Source organism: Thunnus thynnus, chromosome 12 (assembly GCF_963924715.1).
Source record: "Thunnus thynnus chromosome 12, fThuThy2.1, whole genome shotgun sequence".
NCBI classification, from domain to species: domain Eukaryota; kingdom Metazoa; phylum Chordata; class Actinopteri; order Scombriformes; family Scombridae; genus Thunnus; species Thunnus thynnus.
In genome coordinates, this window is record NC_089528.1 from 9,183,974 (window position 1) to 9,203,072 (window position 19,099).

At 41.9% G+C, this 19,099-nt stretch overlaps 1 protein-coding gene across 7 annotated transcripts in view; it reads right to left on the bottom strand.

The window, feature by feature from the left end:
- Positions 1-19,099, bottom strand: part of tnk2b (tyrosine kinase, non-receptor, 2b) — a 62,785-nt gene that overhangs the window by 19,985 nt on the left and 23,701 nt on the right. For 2 of the 7 annotated variants that reach the window (XM_067605188.1, XM_067605192.1), the window contains exons 3-5: positions 16,888-17,118; positions 2,332-2,509; positions 760-830 (exon numbers count right to left, since the gene is read on the bottom strand). In XM_067605188.1, coding sequence (XP_067461289.1) covers positions 760-830; positions 2,332-2,509; positions 16,888-16,968 — 330 coding nt within the window. In that variant the 5' untranslated portion in view covers positions 16,969-17,118. Of the gene's footprint in view, positions 1-759; positions 831-2,331; positions 2,510-5,701; positions 6,714-16,887; positions 17,119-17,252; positions 18,218-19,099 lie in introns of those variants that run through there. The other 5 variants (XM_067605194.1, XM_067605193.1, XM_067605189.1 and 2 more) reach the window with 4 other exon arrangements.

The window sequence follows — 19,099 nt, forward strand, 5'->3', positions numbered from 1 at the left end:
TCTACATCTTGTCAACCTTGTCAATTCTAGACCTCTAGGTCTAACCTTATGGGAGCTAGGGAGTTTTTAGTTTGTGGTGTCACTGGTGTCCCCGAACCTCTCCAATCATCTCCAATTGGCCAAATTGTGCCAATTGCTTTGACTCATTACTGTGTGATGCTACCGCTTAAAACTGGCTTAAGCAGGTCGCTGGCGACCCGGTGGATGTTAAAAGGTTAAGTAATAAAATGACAATTCATAGTTTTATGGAGAGTATGTGCCAGACTATTACAGCTGCAAGACTCCAGGAAGTTATTGATCCCAGCCAAGAAATAGTCCACAATAGCTCCTTTTTAAAACCACAATGTGTAGTTTTTACACTCTGGATTAATCAAACAAGATATAACATGTGAGTTAGTGTGCTTTTTTTTGACATTTGGACAGAGCCAGGCTAGAATTTTCCCCTAAGCTAACTGGCTGCTAGTTGTAGCTTCATGATGAATGGGCATGATAGTATAAAAGGAGTTGAAGCACTTTCCAGAAAATTGCTTTTCATCTGTACAAGGGGGAACTGCAGTGCAAATGTTTCCATCATGTATTGTTCATGACTTATTGTGTTCACATACAGACAGACTGAAAGACGAGATGCCACTGCGGTGACATAATGTCAAGCATACCATGTACCATAATAAATGAGTTCTATATGTGTGTGTGAGTGTGTGTGTGTGTGTGTGTGTGTGTGTGTGTGTGTTGTGTCTGTCTATCTCTGTCATGCTCCACCTTGCTCATCCAGGACTTGCGCTTGCACATGGCTTTCCTCCTCTTCACAGCCTCCCACAGTCGTCTCTGCCCTTTATCAAGAGAACAAAAGACAAAAGTTAGCACAGTCAAAACCTACATTATAGGATCAGTTAGGATTTGAGTAACAGAAGAGGAATACTATACAGAAATTAATTAGCATGTAATTAGCAAACCCTTCTCGCAAATTAAAGAAGAAAACTAAGAGCAGGACAGGATAAACTAAAGAAGACACACCCAGTTTGTATGTAATGTGAACAAAGAGAAAAGACAGACAGGGAGAGAGAGGAAAGGAGGGAGAACACACTCATTCTGCACTGTATGCGAGCAGAGATTGGAGATATGAAAGAAAAGAAGAAAATACTAAAGAGGCCGTGTGGAAGAGAGAGATGTGAGGGAATATATGAGCAGAAGAAGCCGGTGTAATTATTCTTAAGCAGCTCTGTAGTCGAGGCCCTAAGGGCTTCAGTAACTGGATTTACTGCTACCATCCAGTTCACACACACACACACCACAAGCAAAAGACTTGGCACTTTAGTGTCCCTTCCTATTGTGCCTAATCACCACTTGTGACTTTAAAATGATATTAGGGGTATTAGTAATGGAGGATTTGTTCCAGCTATTCTCAGAGTGAGCCAAATGAAGCACTGTCATCACTGACAAAAGTAATACTTCAGGCTATATATATGTAGATAAGATGGAGAATGTGGATATATATAATCACACAAAAGAAAAATGAAAATTGCCAGGAAACTATTCATCAAAGTTGGCTTTCATTATGCTAAAACGTATAATTAATCCCTAGTCCTAGTCCCTAGTTATGGTAGAGGCCCTGTGAGGCTGCACTTGAGCTAAATGCTAACATCAGCATGCTAACATGCTCGCAATGATAATGTCAACCATGTTCACCATCACAGTTAAGTGTATTAACATGATAACATTTGCTAACATGACACAAAGTACAGTAATCTTTTACAGTTATCTGATCATACACCAAAGTACTGGACACTTTTGACCTGATGATGACAATGCATGAAAAATTAGGGGATCATCAAAGTTATTATTAGGATTTATCCTTTTAGGACAATGGATGTCTGTACAAAACTGACAGACTGTTCCTGCCATTCCTAAATCCACATTGCTAATGTGGTCAAATAGGAAAGAGGAAGAAAAGGCCTGCAGAAGAGAGTAAGTGGACATTTGGACTGGGCAGGCAGCCAGTGGATAGAGGAAGGAAGGTTATTACCTGGATCCAGAGGCAATATCACAATATACTTAGATGTTTCAAGCTTACCAGGGAGCTAGGTCAGAAACTTAACAGTAAGGCTACCAGTTCATTTGCACACATTTATATGTTCTCTATTATGTGATGTTGTCTTGGCTCAGACACCTTTCAGGATCTCAGCAGAAATGAACTAAAATTTGGCCTTTGAGTAGACTAGATGCACAAATATATAAAAACACATACTGTGCAAATAAACTAATATTTTTCTTAAGCACAACAAAACTTGTGTGCACACTTACAAACACATACACACACACACAGTTTCTCACCAGGTCGACCCATGCCAATCTTCTCCAGGTCTTCGTTCTTGACATAGTCGAAATGTGACAGACGTGTGACGTTAAGATCATCTCGGATACGCAGGAAGTACTGCTGCAGCTGCACCTCCATCAGCAGCTCCAGTAGCCATTCTGTGCCTTCCTCACACTGCATGCTGTTGCCCAGTTTCTGCAAAAAAAAAACAAACACACACAGAATACAGGAAACTGAGTTGAAAGTAGTCATTTAACAGTTTTCTCAATGCTTGGACCAAAACACTGCAAGTATAAAAGTAACTTTGAATAAACCATTCTTTGGTGCTGACTATTTTCTGTAAAAACAGGTCAACTTAGCTCAGAGCCACTGTGTGCTGTGTAGTAACTGTTTACTGCACAGTAAAATACCTACTTAGATGCTCAGACATTTACATCACTGTCCAAATACCATACACATATGGCCAGTCATAAACATGCACGCACCTTCGCAACACACACACACACACACACCATTGACAGTCGCCCAAATTGACATCACATAAAGGAGGACATAGACGGTAATGGGCCAAATATAACATGAGCTGCTCGTCAATTGGCCAAGAAATGACTGTACACTGACTTAACTTTAAATTTACCGGTAGGTATTGATTACACAACTCCTATATCATTGTGCTGTTATACCACCATGACAGTAATTGATCTTCTTCAAAACATTCAAATGACATCAAAATAGATTAATAAATACTCTGGAAAAAGAAGGTGGTATTTGGGTCTGCAGACATCACAGTCTTACAGCAGGCAGAGAAACATGAGATGGATGATGCACATCTGGTGTCAGTGAAGACAAACGGGAGGCTCCTACACAGTCTGACCACAATACCCAGTACATAACATCCCTCCATACAACATCGAGTCAGACCATCAATCATCAGTGTCAAAACACAACACCCCAGCTGAAAACATCATCCTTCACTGTCTGCTTAATGTAACCAGCTGAAACTACCAAAAAATTTTGCAAAGTTTCAGCATAAATCCTGATGTGCTTCTTTACAAGGCTATTAGTCATGATGATGGAGTTACATTACAAGAGTTAGCCTGCTCTTTTATTACACCTGCTCATATTGGTCTACAACATTATTCCAACAATGGGAAAATGAAACCCATAAACCTAATGAATCAACACAAAAAATGACAAACATTCCAAATCTGCAAAGATTGATAGGGAGACCTTTAGGGTGGATGCTTTGGGGCGCAGGGGTCAATCAACTGAGTAATAGTTAGAATGTGAATGAGGAACTTCCTGTGCTGGCTGAGGCAAGGTCCAGAGGGAAGTGTCACAAGGTCACAGTTTCCTCTTGGTCATTTATACATCTTAATGGACTTGGTTAGAGGTCACTTCCTATTGCTTAATGGCTGCAACCTAAAGAGTAAAAGAACATCTCTCTCTCTTTCACACACACACACACAAATATACACCCAATGTTAGGTCATATAGTTTTCATGTGAATATGTATCTACCGTCCCTTCTCAGAGGAAAGATTCAACAAAGTGAGTAGTTTTGTATTTTCCATGAATTTCTGATGAGAGGTCTGCCTGAGGCCAGTCTGCTGGGAGGGCTCAATCCCCAATGGTTATGCCAGATGTCTGTATCCTGATACAAATTCATCCTATTGCACATAAAAGTGGGTCGGCTGATATCTCTGTTTCAGTGTCCGAACGTGCAGCTTTGGCTTTCCGACTCAGCAGGAGTGCGCTTTAACAGGTCAACTGAAAATAGCCAGGGTTTGTTTCTGCTTGAACTTGTACTGTGAGAACATTCTTTCATGTTAGCTTGAACAGAAATCCTCTGGTTTGTTTGAAGTAGGTACAGTACCACAAGCAGGTCAATAACTTAACCAAAAATATTATTATAAGCTGTAAGAGCCTGTAGAAGGACGCAGGCTGAACTGAATGCCTGTGGCTTTAGGATTAACTACAGCTGCAGTCATTTGAATCCGTTTTCATATTTTGCATTTTGCTGCATCATGCCTGACCCTTACCCTGAGAAAGACGATACAACAGCCTGTTTGGCAAGTCCACTACAGTGCTAAGCTGTGCCAATGTTGCATGTTCATATGGTCTGCAGTTCAACGCTGTGAGAGTGTGAAGCTAAAGTTTTCTCTGGAAGCCTTTAAACAAATCAACATTTTTCTTTGTGTTTTTGCATACATGAAAAACCCATTTTTGTATTTAGTACAACATATTCTTATACAGGATGTACACCATGAACTATTACTCCGCTTATCCTCCACAATGCAGCCACGAGTCTGATCTTCCCTGGCAGTCAACATGTGAGTGTTATTTCACTGGACGGTGCCAAAGACGCAAGTCAGCTTCCTCTCAGGCCTCTTTCCATGACAGTGTCATATCTGAGGCATCAGGGGTCAAAATCAAGGTGCTCAAGCCCACATATTACATTTCTCTGCTAACCCGCTGATTTACAAAACTTATTTAACAGACATATGTATCACACATTCTGTACGTTTTTGAGACAGGTGCTGCATGGAAATAAGTTGTCATACATCCAGTAATAGACCAGGTTGAGGTACTTGGTTGCTATATAACAACATATCTTGGATTCTCCTTTAATAAGATGAAGAGGAAGATGCACATTGGTGAGGTGTGAGGGCAGCAGGAGGAATGCTGTGATCTACTGTTGGGTGCGACTTGTGGCAGCACTCTGAGGAATCCCAACCAAGGCCAGAAGTCCAGGATCAGGGCTCTAAATACTAGGAAGTCCCATTTCCATGAATTTATGTTTATTAGACAGGAAGTAGTATTAAAAACAAGGAGCGTAGCCTGGTGTACTAACTTTCAATTCAGAATAAACCCCAAAATGTTTTCACTTGTTGCTGAAGAACAGAGAAAACAAAGTGAGAAGAAAGGCAGAAATGAAAAGAATGAGACCGAAGGGAAGGAGCGATGTAGTAATTTAGATGCAGAGAAACAACATGATGTCCCTTGTGAGAAATGCCTCTGGCCTGAACTCATTCCTCATGGTGGTAGAGAAATGCACGCACACACTCACTCACACACATCTCCTGGCCAAAGCCATGTCCTGTATCAGATCTGTTCTGCTCCAACATCCTGCTGCAATAACAACAACCCTCCCAGTGGACCGCCTCGGTCCAGCTGGAGGGTCCACACACACGCACACACACATACACACACACACACACACACATACCGACCACTGACCTCCACCATACCTTATTCATGATACAAACGCTGTATTCTAACATCTGAGTTAACCACATGATGCTGACTACAGCTACAACTATCTGTGTCATATTACCAAAGACAAAAAAATCCCAGACTGGACAAGCAGAGTAGACACCAGACTTACTCGATATACATGAAAGTGTGCCAGGAAGGGGAATGACTTTTTCAGCTTGTCAAAGCGTCGCATCCTGAATTCCTTAGTCTGGATGAGTGTAGGTGCAAAAAAAAATCTGTGTGCTTGTTTAAATGGCCAGAGGTGGCTGCTCGTCTTTACCAGAGCCACAGTCCTCCCAGTCTGACGTTCCCAGTCTCTGAGAAAATTCTAAGAGGCGCGCAATCTCCTCGGATCCAGATCCACAGCTCCGAACCCGAGAGTGGGAAGAAAAACTTCCTACGATCCTGTACGCAAATCTACAACATTCCATGGCGGGGCAATCCTCCTGTAAGCCCCTTCTTTAGCTTCAGCTCCCTCAGGAAGGCATTCAAACAGTTGTATAATATGTGAGAAAATGCTGCAGAGCGATTAAGAGCTGCTGTTTGTGGCAGAGAAATCCTCCCAGCTCTGCCTTGTGTCCAGTCCAGCCATGTGTTCTCCACAGACAGCAATGAGCCAGTGATCTAAACTTGCAGAACTTCACAAATAAGTCACTCCTCCTTCCTCCCTTCCTTTCACTCGCTCTCTCACACAGACTGTCTCTCTCTCTGTCTCTCTCAGATTTGCGTGTGCAGCTACTGTCTGTTTGCATTTCCATCCTTCCATCGAGCGTGGGGCTAAAAATAGGTGCGACTTCTCCCCGATTCAATCGCTCGCCAGTCAGGCAGGCAGCAGAGACGTGGGAGTCAGAGTGAGTGAGTGTCTCTGGTTTCACATTTTAGGCTGCAACAAGATGTGTGTCTGGGTGGTTTCAGAGGACTTTCTCTGTCCCAACTCGATCCTTGCTCCGTTGTTTTGTCTCCTACTGTCTTCTCCTACTTTCTTCTCCACGTACGCCTTTTCCTACCTCCTCTTGCAGTACTTTTCTCTGTACTCCTCACCCTATCCTTCTGTCCTCCCTTCCTCCTCCCCTCTTGCAGTCAGTCAGACGGTCCGTGCAGTGCAGAGCAGTGCGTGGTGCAGAGGACAGAGGCTTCATGGTATTCAGCCCGGAGGAGCATTTGATCCAGGGCCAAAGGGTCAAATTCAACTGCAGGATGGAGAGCTTGTTTCCTGTGATGCAACCCTCCAAACACACACACACACGCACACATAACCACCACAAAACCACTCCTTCCCCTCCCCTTCTCCATTGCTGCCTCTCTCCTCATCCCCTTCCCTGCTTATCTTAAAATTCACCATGGTAGGGCAGAATCACTTTTGGAGTTTTTTGTTCGACTGTCACTGAACCACTGTCACTGTACTGTTGTGGATCTCACTCAGATGGGTACTTTTTATGGGAGATTAAATTATGATGATGATAATTCTGCTATATGTCTTATAAGATATGTACATGATATATACAGATATGTAATTTGGATAATGTTTGTCTGACACCTGATGCTGAAACAGCTTATTTTCACAATGCCTTTACAGCAATTTGTAATAAGCAAGCTCTTCTAAAGAAATTTAGGATTAGCGGTAGGACTAAATCCTTGGTTCACTGAAAAGTTGGCTCTTATGATCAGAGAAAGAAACGTTTCATGGATCAAAGCTCGAGCCACAAATTCTGTTGCTGACTGGTCTGCTTTTAGAACTTTAAGAAGTAAATGCAGAAGCATGACCAGAAAATCTCAATCAGATTACTATCTAAAAACTGTGTCAGAAAATGTCAATAATCCCTCTAAAATCTGGAAGCAAATTAAAGCACTGTCCTGTTCCAACTCTTCTTCAGGTCTCACTGAACATATTTTCACAAACTTGAGAAAAAGTTGATATTACAAAAGAAAATGATATAGTTGTGCTCTTTAATAAACATTTTGTATCAACTGGCTGTGTTTTCAATGAGTCTAAATCTGGTTCTCATTGCTCTAACTCCAGCACTGTGACACCTTGAGCTGGTTCATGAGAAGCCTCTTTTGTTTTTAGACCCATTTTAAAAGAGGACATCTACATTGCTCTTAAAGCTATTGATCCAAAAAAGTCCCCGGGACCAGACAACCTAGGGCCCTTCCTATTAAAGGTTGCAGCTGGAATTATTGCTAAGCCTATAGCATACATCTTTAATTGCAATCTACAGAAAAATTCAATCACAAAATTATTTTACATCCTTCAGATCTTAACAATTAATGTCCAATTTCCAAGCTCCCTATTCTTGCTAAAATGTTGGAAGTTCAAGTAAAGATTACAACATTCTAACAGATATACGGTCAGGTTTTAGAGCAGGGCACAGCACTGTTACCCCAACTGTTCTGGCACTAAATGATACTGTCAATACCCTGGACAAAAAGCAACACTGTGCTGCTTTATTTGTTGATCTGTCAAAAGCATTTAACTCTGTAGACCATGAGCTATTGCTAAATAGATCAGGTGATATTGGAATAGGGGACACAGCTATAAAATGGTTCAGGAATTATCTTACAGAGCACACACAATGTGTTTTTACAGATGGTCTTCAATCAGACTTTTTAGAGATTTCCAAGGGTGTCCCCCAGGGCTCAATTTTAGCTCCTATTTTATTTTCTATATTTATAAACAAGGAAAGGACTTGCAAACTGTTAAATTGCACCTTTACGCAGACGACACAGTAGCGTGCTTAGTTGCCCCTTCTCTGAACCAAGCCATTGAACTTTAGATAGCATTTCAATAGCTGCAAGTCTCACTACATGGGCTAAAGTTAGTTCCTAATGCAAAGAAAACCAAAATCATTCCCAATCCTCCCATAACACTAATGTCTACACTGTAAATGGGGACTCAATTGAAAAGGTGTCATCTTATAAGTATTTGGTTGAATGACATACTTTTTTCAGTACAGTACACATTGAAAATCTTGATAAGAAGCTGAAACTAAGGATAGGTTTTTATTTTCAAAACAATGCTTGCTTTAACATGATCACCTGGAAAAAACTGGTGCAGGCTTCCTGTTTAAGTGTTTTGGATTATGGTGATGTTGTCTACATGCATGCTGCCTCTTGTTCACTCCACTTTTTAGATTCTGTGCACCACAGTACTCTACGATTTATAACCAACTCTGGTTCCCGTACTCATCATTGTACACTTTATACATTGGTAGACTAGCCGTCATTGAGTCTATGTAGACAACTTCATTTGTATATTTTTGTGTACACGCCCATGCTGGGTAAACTCCCCTCATATATACAGTGCTGCTTGAAAGTTTGTGAACCCTTTAGAATTTTCTCTATTTCTGCATAAATATGACCTTAAACTTGATCAGATTTTTACGCAAGTCCTAAAACTAGATAAACGCAAACCCAATTAAAGAAATGAGACAAAAACATTAAACGTAGTCATTTATTTATTGAGGAAAATTATCCAATCTTACATATTTGTGTGAGGCAAAGTATGTGAACCTTTGCTTTCAATAACTGGTATGACCCCCTTTTGCAGCAATAACTTCCGCCAAATGTTTCCGGCAACTGTTTATCAGCCCTGCACATCAGCTCGGAGGAATTTTAGCCCAATCCTCCTTACAGAACAGTCTCAACTCAGGGATGTTGGTGGGCTTCTTTGCATGAACTGCCTGCTTCAGGTCCTTTCACAACATTTCAGTAGGATTATGGTCAGGACTTTGACTTGGCCATTCCAAAACATTAACTTCTTAACATTCTTTGGTAGAGCGACTTGTGTCTTTTGAAATGTTGCAAAAAAGAAAAAAAAAAGAAAATGCTGATTAAGCATGTTTCCATCAATTGGTTTGGAGCAAATAAACTAGGCTACACAAAGCATAGTTTTGTCAGAAGTTGGAGGTATAGGCTACATTACGCATGGCTGTAATACACAGAATAGAAGAAGCAGAGGCTGAAAATCGGAGACAAAACCAGTCACCTTGGCCATCGAGAGAAAAATGGAGAGAGGTCTTCAGGAATTCATTTCAACTGGGCAAATTGTAGCTAATTGTTCTTTCATGTCAGCTAGTATTGGCCATTTCTTCGTGTGTTATGGGAATATCTGGGAAGACGCCGACATCGGAAACAGCTGATCAATCTTGTGACTTAAATGTTCACTACGTCAGAACTTATTCAGCAAAGGTGTTTCCATCTCCCATTTAGCGCATTTAACTCTTTTTCAAAAAAGGTTCTTTCAAAAAATCTTTCAAATTTTGCCACTTCCATTAACATTTTCTAATGTGATACTACAAACTGCACATAAAAATACGTTGATGGAAACACGGCTATTGACAAACCCTGCATTACATACAGTAACAGTATCTGCTAACCAAAGGTCATACTTCAAAAGCTACAAACACATCTGCAATCTAAATCTTTAAAGTACCTAAATGTTATTTTCAATATAAGACACTTATCTGCTGCATAAACACTAATCACTTCATTAATGTACAGTTTATGCATTTACTTTCAAAACATAATTAAAAACTTATCATTGACTGGCAGCAGAAACACATTGTTAACCAAACACTGACATACTATTATCGATTAAGTTGATATTGTCAATGAGTTAGCAAACTGTACATCAAGCAGACATTGAGCAAAATTAGCATTCATTTGGAGACATGTTTCTGCCCCCCTGAGGAATATAAATCCAATGTTCACTCTCCTTTTAGCTTTGTTTTACTTTCTGTGTTCACCAGCTTGTTCATCCTAACTTTGTCTGTCTGCCATCTGGTGCCGGGTGGGTAGTTTACAATCGGTTTTTTATAGCTTTTTCACTGAAAATAGCTGCCTGCTGCAGCCACAAACGACACTATGAGAACAATGAGAATGAACCAAAACAGTAATGTTTCAGGCAGGAAACTCAAAACATGAGACAAAAGACACTAAAATGCTCAGTAGAGCTGAGGGGAACTACAAAGTGAGTAGATAATTCAGTTGATCATTACAAGCTACCCCTTTCACATTACTCATAGTCATTCAGTCCATTTTTATTATGAAAATATCAATTATAGCTGCTTTAAATTTCAGCTACAAGTGAATTATCTAAGCAAAACCTGTCCTGGCCACCTCAGTGCAGGCAACTCCCCACTGCATTTCTGTCTCTGACGTCTTTCCTGTCTTTTACCAAACTGGCACTCCATCTTACACTGAGGCATAAAAGTCTTAACCTCACCCTTTCTCCTCCCTATCCTTTACTCCTTCATTAATCCCTTCTTTTTCACTCTGCTCCCCCTCCCAGTCTCCCCTCCCTCCCCAGGGTCTGGCCAACCGGTTGCATTTTCTTCTTTATTTGGTGCTGCCTTTTATTTCCTGCCTCTAATCCTCCAAAAATGTTATCTCTCTCCCACTCTGCTGACTATAAACAAACCCTTACCAGCTGCTTTTCAGACCCTTAATAGCAGCAAGCCTCCTCTCATTCAGCCTCTCTTCAAACACTCAACTTTTGGCTTTCTAATCTCACAGGTTTATTCTCTCTGCTCTCTCTGCTTCCCTCTGTGCTTTGCTAGTTAATCAATCTATACAGCATTTGACGTGGCTGTTCTCTTTTTCCTCTGTATCCTTCGCTCTCATTCACTGCAGCACTCTTCTGCTTTTAATTAGGAAGTTTTCTGTTTACTAGAGGAAGGAAGGGAGGTGAGCAGACAGAGGAGTCAAGGAGGGGAAGGAAAGAGAACATCAAAATGGGGGTTGTTGTCATGAAGTGTCCGACTTTAATTAAAAACAGGACAGCAGACATTTTTGAGGAGCATGTGGTGCTGTGTACTGTGGCTTTATGAGTACGTTGGTATGTTAGTCTGCATGCCTGCATTCACAAAAACAAAAGCAGTGATTTTTTTTAAGTTATCCGATTTACAATAAAGTATTCTGATTCAAGTCACTGACAAAGTAGGTTGGATGTGCTTTAAGATTTCTGCAAATAGAGTTTTATGTGGGTGTATGCAAAAACATTTTATATATTCGTATCTAAATAACACTGCTTTAATTTTTCTCTTTTACTCTGCTTCATGATAGTAGTCCAAACTAAGTTGAATTGAAACAAATGTGCATGTGTGCATGACGAGTGGAATTTTTCCAAGATTTTTGCTTCAGTGTGGTGGTTAATATACTGCTGAACACCTGTCAAGAGTATCAGAGCCCAGATGTGTTTCCTTCTCTGTTTGAATTCCTAATCAATCACATCAAACTCGAGTCATCCACATCTGAAGAAAAGGTTGTAAGGTTCATAAGATAAATCACAAACACTGACGTCATACACACACACAGTTCTCTAACAATGTACAGTATGTATGTTTTAGTGATAGTTGGCCTCCTCAAAGGTCCAAAGTCTCTTTTAACAGTTTAAGTCTGGATTCCTTCTGGACCTCATCAGCTGTCTCATTCTCACAGTCACTCACGGGCAGAGGTGACGTCATCAGTCTGGCTCTAAATCATTAAGCACACAGGATGTGACAGGACAGGAGGAAAAAAAAACAAAGACCCTTCCCTCCTCTCTCTTTCTCTCTGCACCCACTAACCCCCCCCACACACACAGAGTCTGGAAAAACAACTCCCTAAAGTGAGTTATTCCATTAATGGCATAAAAATTCCCTGAAGTCCACATGATCTGAGAGCACATTAGTCAACTATAACCATCCCGATGTGCTTCAGGAAGGAATGGGTCACAGTAAAGCCAACTTTATTGCTATGACAAATAGGAAAATATAGCTTGTTTAAGTATAGGAACAGTTATGTAACTCACATGACTATGAAACAGATGACATAAAATAGCCAACATTCCTTGAATCAGCAGTGGAACAAGGCGCCAGTAACTGATTATTAGTACTAGTGCACTGATGAATTTACAAGCTGAATACTTGCATTGAACACTTGAGAGAAAACCAGTCTTTGCTTAAAAGGACAATCCAAAAGAGAAACAACTGATGCTCAGCTGTAGAGGTGTGTGTGTATTTATGCAGACCATGGGCTCAGCAGAAAGAGATGAAACTGGCCAAGGCAACACTTTTCAATCCCATAACACAGATCCTTGGCAGGAGGAAAAGGATTAAAAGTGGTGGTGACAGTAGAAGGTATTGAGTGTAGTGAAGTAGAGAGCTGAATGTGTGACAATGCAGTGGTTGACATATAGTGTATGTAGAGCACCAGATATCTGACTTACATTGATGCCTTATAGGTTTACAAATCAGTGGAAAGAATGTGTCACAGTTCTGTCAGCTGCCTCCTCGCTAAGGAGATTAGAGCAATACGATTAATGGTCAGTAAGTCAGCCTGCGGTTGCATTATAATACCACTAGGTGGCACCAAACATCATGGTGGGGATTACTAGCTTTGGTTGACTACTATTTTGCACTGTAGTTTCCTGAAGAGAATGTGGATTAAACCAGTCAAAAGAACAATATCACAAATTATTATCTACTGGCTTTGATTCATATGGTGTATTCATATGTGGTAACTGTGGTAATATATTTAGGTGTTAATCACTGGGCAAGTTATTAGTGATGATTGTAAAGCAAATGTTCTGTCATTCAAAACACATTTGAAAAATGTCATTTACAAGTTCAACAGTGACACATTATTTTATATATCATATTAACTTTATCTATCGTTAGGTATGAGTTGGTTGCTTTAGTTTCTGTCCTTTTTGATAATTACAATATGACTGTGAGCATAGACATTGACTTTTTGGTCAGGACCAACTCATTAGGATTCATGTGGAAGCTCAAAACTGAAGTTATAAACTTAATTTGTGTTGTTCAATATGAATTCTGCTCATTGTTCATGCCATGCCTGTAGCTCAACTTCTAGTTTGGACATCACTTCATAGGAAACTGCCCTGTTGATGTGTCCATTTTCAAGTTAAAGTGGTTTGTATCTCCTGGACATTGAAATGAAAACCCTTAAATAAGGACATGGTGTGTTGCTGGTGCTTGTCTTGCTTGGTCCCTCACACTCACTCAGTGAAGCAGCTACTGTAGGTCTGTTCAGCTGGCCTTCATCTCCTTCTCTCTTTCTTGTACATGCACACAAACAAAGTCGTACAACACACTGACTGTACAGTTGGAACATGAAAGGATGCTAATACTGTAAAGCCCAAGTTAAACGTCCGACCGTGTAGATTGCATTATCATGAATTGACATCAAATTAGTGGCTTGGAGGCTAATGAGATTACGAAGAATGAGGCACTGTGTGAGGTCTGCATTATGTCTGGCCACTGCAACACACACACATTCTGTAATATGATGCTCACTGTACACACACACACAGGCAAGCAGAGGCATGCACTCACATCGTCTGGATTCACGGTGACGTGCGGTATTGGGAATTAAGATAGCTTAGTGGATACGGGTGGATGCCAGTGCATTTCTAAAATAAGTCGCAACCTTTCGGTGGCAAAACATCAGTCTGTGGTTTGGTATCTGGTGCCAAAAACTGGCAGAGCAGAGTGAGGGAGTAGTAGAACAAACATGATTAATCCCGCATACAACTCTGCAAGCAAAATATCTATACACACACAGGCACAGACGGTGCCTATGACGGATGCCTGCATGCACAGACACACAGAGATGCGTCATTCCTGATCTCACAGATAGTAGCCCTCTGCCAAGGTCTGGCTTTCCCGTTCTCCTTAAATCCCTTCGTCGTCCACAGCACCTCATCATTCAGAGAGTCAGGAGAGGAGAGGCGTTATGTGGTGGTGGGCGTCAACACGGAGAAGAACCGACTGTGGGAATGAAAAGAGCCTCGGATACAAACAGACAGCTTCCAGGCCGACACAGAACATATGTGTCCCCTTTTTTCAAGAGGTTGTTTTGGTCGCTTGGCCTAATATGCATAATGCCAGACTACCAAAACAACCCCCACAAACACTTCCTAATGTCACCTCCACCCTGAAAGTACACCAATCCTAAGCCATCCCTTCTTTGATCCCCTAAAGCTGTTTAAGAGGGGAAAGGAGGGTGTTAGCGAAAAATATCGGTCAAATGTCAGATTGACCTACAGACAGTCAACAGTGTGTGAAGCAAAACTCCAGCACAGTTTGTGCCACAGCATGACAAACTGACTTTTTATTATTGCAATATCCACCATGTGCAAAGTGCTGCTGGACCAATGCAACATATATCAGACGAGGGCAGTGGTTGAACCACAGTAGCATGGCTAGCTCACTAATCTCCTCATGCTTCATAGGGGAAATGTGTACTTGAAGGGAGTTTGTCACAAGAAAAAGACTGACTGTCCTCCTCATTTTCTGTCTAACCTCTCCCCATTCTCATTTTCCTTCTTTGAATTTCTCTCCTCATCTCTCTCTTAGTGCCTTGGTCCATCTATCCTCATCATTCTCTCTGTGTTTCTAATGGGGCTGTGTGCGCTGTGTTCGGGTAGTGTGTGTGTGAAAACTAGAAAACCGCTGTATTCAGCACAAAGCTGCAGCTGTATAGAAGGACTCTGATCTGATTCAGCCCCCAGTGACCAGGACAGCTGCAGTGTCCACCGGCTTAACTCTGCTGAACTAGCACACAGACCCCGGACACACACAGTCCACATTCATGATATTAAAACTGTTGCACAGATCTACACATTCATCCATTTATCTTTTTTCTATACCCGCTTATCAAGGGCAGGGCTGCGGAGCGCTGGAGTCAATCCCAGCTCACAGTATTTTGATAGTAGTGCTGATATAATACTTGAGTTTCCACAACCACTACCCATACAAAAACAATTATTAAACCAAAAAAGCTAAAGCTCTAACGTGTTTTTCTAAAAATAAGCAGCCGTACATGAACTTTGCCTGAAGAAAATACACAAAAAACTGTTAAAATTCAGGATTAAATCAGTCTAAAGTAAAGAAGAGTATGAATCTGAGTGAGCATTGGGAGACAACTTTTAGTATTTCACAGTTGTTGATACTCAGTGTAACTAACACATTTTGGTTAGCACTAAAAACTTTGCTGCCTAGCCCAAAACTACAAATCTATAAGAATTATTTATCACCATCACACACAAACACACACACACATACTTCAGTAAATTCATCAGTCTGGTGCATACCAAAAGAAACACCTTCCAAGATTCAGCACATGTTCTTGCCAATATTGACTACATCAATAAGTTTAGGCAAAAAAGGCATCTCACTGACCTAACGGTATAATGCATTTATGTTTAGATATCCAGCTGAGAACCTTTTTGTACATCTCCCTCTCTCTCAAATGTCCTGTCTGCCTCAAAAATACTGCATAATTATTGTGAAAAGTCAAAAAAATTGTGCGTCTGTATCGGTTTGTAGTGACAACTGGATTGCTGGCTCCATTCAAACCAAGAAAGCAGGCCTGTCAGTACGTTAGGGGGTTTGCGAAAGGACTTTGGTCTTTTGCAGAAGAGGTGGGAGGGTATAAAATGTCCTACTCTGCCTGTCACCGGGCTCATTCGGCAGCTCTTCATCAATGGCCTCATGGTTCTGCATTCAGTAACTCAGCGCACACAGGGGCTGGCCTTGTGTGTGGGTGTAAAGTGCTGTGTGTGGTGTGCATGAGTACGTGGTGGTTGAGGAGGGTGCTGGTGACATATTGAGTGTAAAAGAGCTGGTTCTGTGTGACAGATGAATGAGATTTATGATACAGAATGTATTTGCACAATCCAACGGGCCTGTTTACAGCAGACTCTAGCTGGAAAAGCACAGGTGTTTCTAATTACATCAATGATGATCATATAATGATCCGCTCTACTCAACTGTCCCAATAAGTCACGACGGTGAGAAAGTGAGCCAGCGTGCACAATACCAGGACCTTGAAACTGAAGCAGCTAAATGGAATTCAGCCTTCACTAATTTTACACCTGAGCTTTTCCTGCTGTGACAAGTGAAAATGTTATCCGCTAAAAAGGCCTGTCTTGACAAATTTTTTACAGAATAAATTACTTGAAATAATACTGTACCTCCCTGCCTGCTACTTAATCAGGAGCTAACCCAAAAACAGACTGGAAAAAATACACATAAGTGTCATGAATGTCACAGGAAAACCGTTCCTTCTGAATATTAACCAAATGTTCTTTCCTACGTAAAATTAATTTTCTGTTCAGTTAAAATTATGCTTTCCTCAGAAACCCACACAACAGAGCAATCATCTCACACCATTTCATTTTCCTGTGACAGGATTCATAATACCAGTTGAAATTTCTGCTCACTGTTTATACTGTCTGATACAAACATCCATGTTTGACCAACACTGTGTGACAGGATCACTACTATGATGAAGGAAACTATATAGGTCTACCTCTTCGTCATCGCTGGGCAGGCGTTGGTAGTCAGACTCTGACGTGTCCTGCAGCCTCTGGTATTCTGCCGTCTCCCCCATGGTGGGGCTCTGACACCCAGCCGGTACCTGCCCGGGGCTACGCGTCCTCAAAATCCTCAAATAGCCACAGCTCCAGTCGGATGGCCAGCCAGCAGCCAGTGAGCACGCTTAGTCGGTCGGTCGGTCAGTCAGCCCACTTCAAGCTTTGTGCTGTCATTGGGAAGACAAGTACAGTACTCTGCATGACATCCACAGAACACTACTGCTTTATTTCAGATAGCCTCAAACAGTATTTCTAATAATCCATGTAATATACTGTCGCTCTACACCTGCAATACTCCCACCTTCATTGTCTTCCTCATTTAGGGTTGAGTCAGCTTTCCTTGAAAATGGCCGGACAATGGGTTCCTCATATTTTCACAGTGATAACAGAGCTGTGTTCACTGACCGAACAGTCTGTAAAAGGTAATGCATTCCTCCGGCGAGCTGCAGATGATAATTCTTGCAGAATGAACATAGTCCCCATTTTGCATTGTTGTGTGCAGGCAAGAATTCTTCCTCTTCTGAAGAAAAATAGAAGACGATTCGTTTTTTTTAAAACAAGCACAGTTTGTCCTCAAATGTCAGTGGCTTGAACATTCAGGAAGCATCCAAGGTGCAAAACAAGGTGCAAAACTGACCTTTTAAAATTAACTTATTGATTGTTATTGTCCTTCTAGATAAGGAAATCTCATTTGTGGGTCCTCAGCAGAGCTGCTGCAGTGCTGGGATGATGCAGCCAAGGTGTGGCACTGGAGGTGACAAATCCGGCAGGCTCTATTTCTGTCGTCCCATCTCACACCACAGTAATGACCTCTACCCTCAATCTCCCACGCTCTACCTCGCTCTCCACCTCACTCATCTCTGCTGTCACTGTCTCTCTCTCTCTCTCTCCCCGAGTCCTCTTGTGTGCCTTAGTGCTGACGCATGCTCTTCATATCCAGCGATGCCCCTCTCTCTCTGTTTCTATTTCTGTGCTCCAGGCATCACTTCGGCCAGCTTACCTTCTCTCACTCATCGCTGAGAGTGAAATATCACAGCAGCAAAGGAGAACGATCATCCAGGAGCCCTTTTTCATTTTTTCACCTGTTTTATTTCATCCTTCCTTTGTGTGTGCTTCTCTTTTTTTTTCCCCCCCACAAATCTTGAGCAGTTGTCCAATCTGACTGGCAGCTCAGCTCTGACGATCACGACTAAAGTCTGGGAGGATTTTTAACGCTGCTTTGTCCTAAATGGACTTCCTGATTGCTCGGTCAATGCCTAATCCCTCGCTGTTGTTGTTATTGTTTTTACCCCCCTCTCCTCCTTTCAGTCCCTCACCCTCTAACCCGCTTTCCACACCCCTCCACTTGATTTTTTTTTTTTCCATTTCAGCCCCGGCTCGATGGTTTGGTGAGTGGTCGCCTCCTCTATTACCGTGGCAACATCAACCCCATCCCACCTCCTCCCTGCTCTCCTGTGTCCTGTAGTCGCTGCGATCCAGTCAGCGGTGGTCCTGATAGAAGCAGCCAATGACGGCGAGGCAGGCCGACAGGGGAGGGAGGGGGAGGAGAGACGAGGGCGAGAGGCGGGGGAGCCCTAATGAGGAGAGTTAATCTTCCCTCTGAGAGGGAGAAAAACACGGCCATGCTGCTTTGTGTGTGTTTGCGTGTGTGCGTCAAAAGCACCTCTCTACTATAGAGAGGGTATCCAGGCCATCTGGATCCTTGCTGAGTGGACATCTGGATGAAGGGGAAAATAGAATAAAAGAACAATGTGTGTGTGTGTGTGTGTGTATGTACGCGTGTGTGTGTGTGTGTGCACGTGAATGACAGTACCTCCTGGTCTTTCCCAAGTTGTAGTGTGACTAACATTGCAGTCGAAGCAGTGATGCCACAGAGCAAAGCCTTTAACGCATCTAAATGACAGCATTACACAGTGCTCCCTGACTCATACGCCTTCTTCTCCACCCTTTAGTCCATGTCATTCACTCTTTATTCTCCATTTTCCCATCCTAAACACTTGCCTTCTTTCTATCTCCCTCCTCCCATCTCATTTCTAACTCTCCTTTTGCCCCAACCATCCCTTTATTCTCCCTCCCTTTCCCTCCCTCTCCCTCTCTCTCTCTCCCTCTCTCTCTCTCTCTCTCTCTCTCGTTCATTCCAGTCCTGTT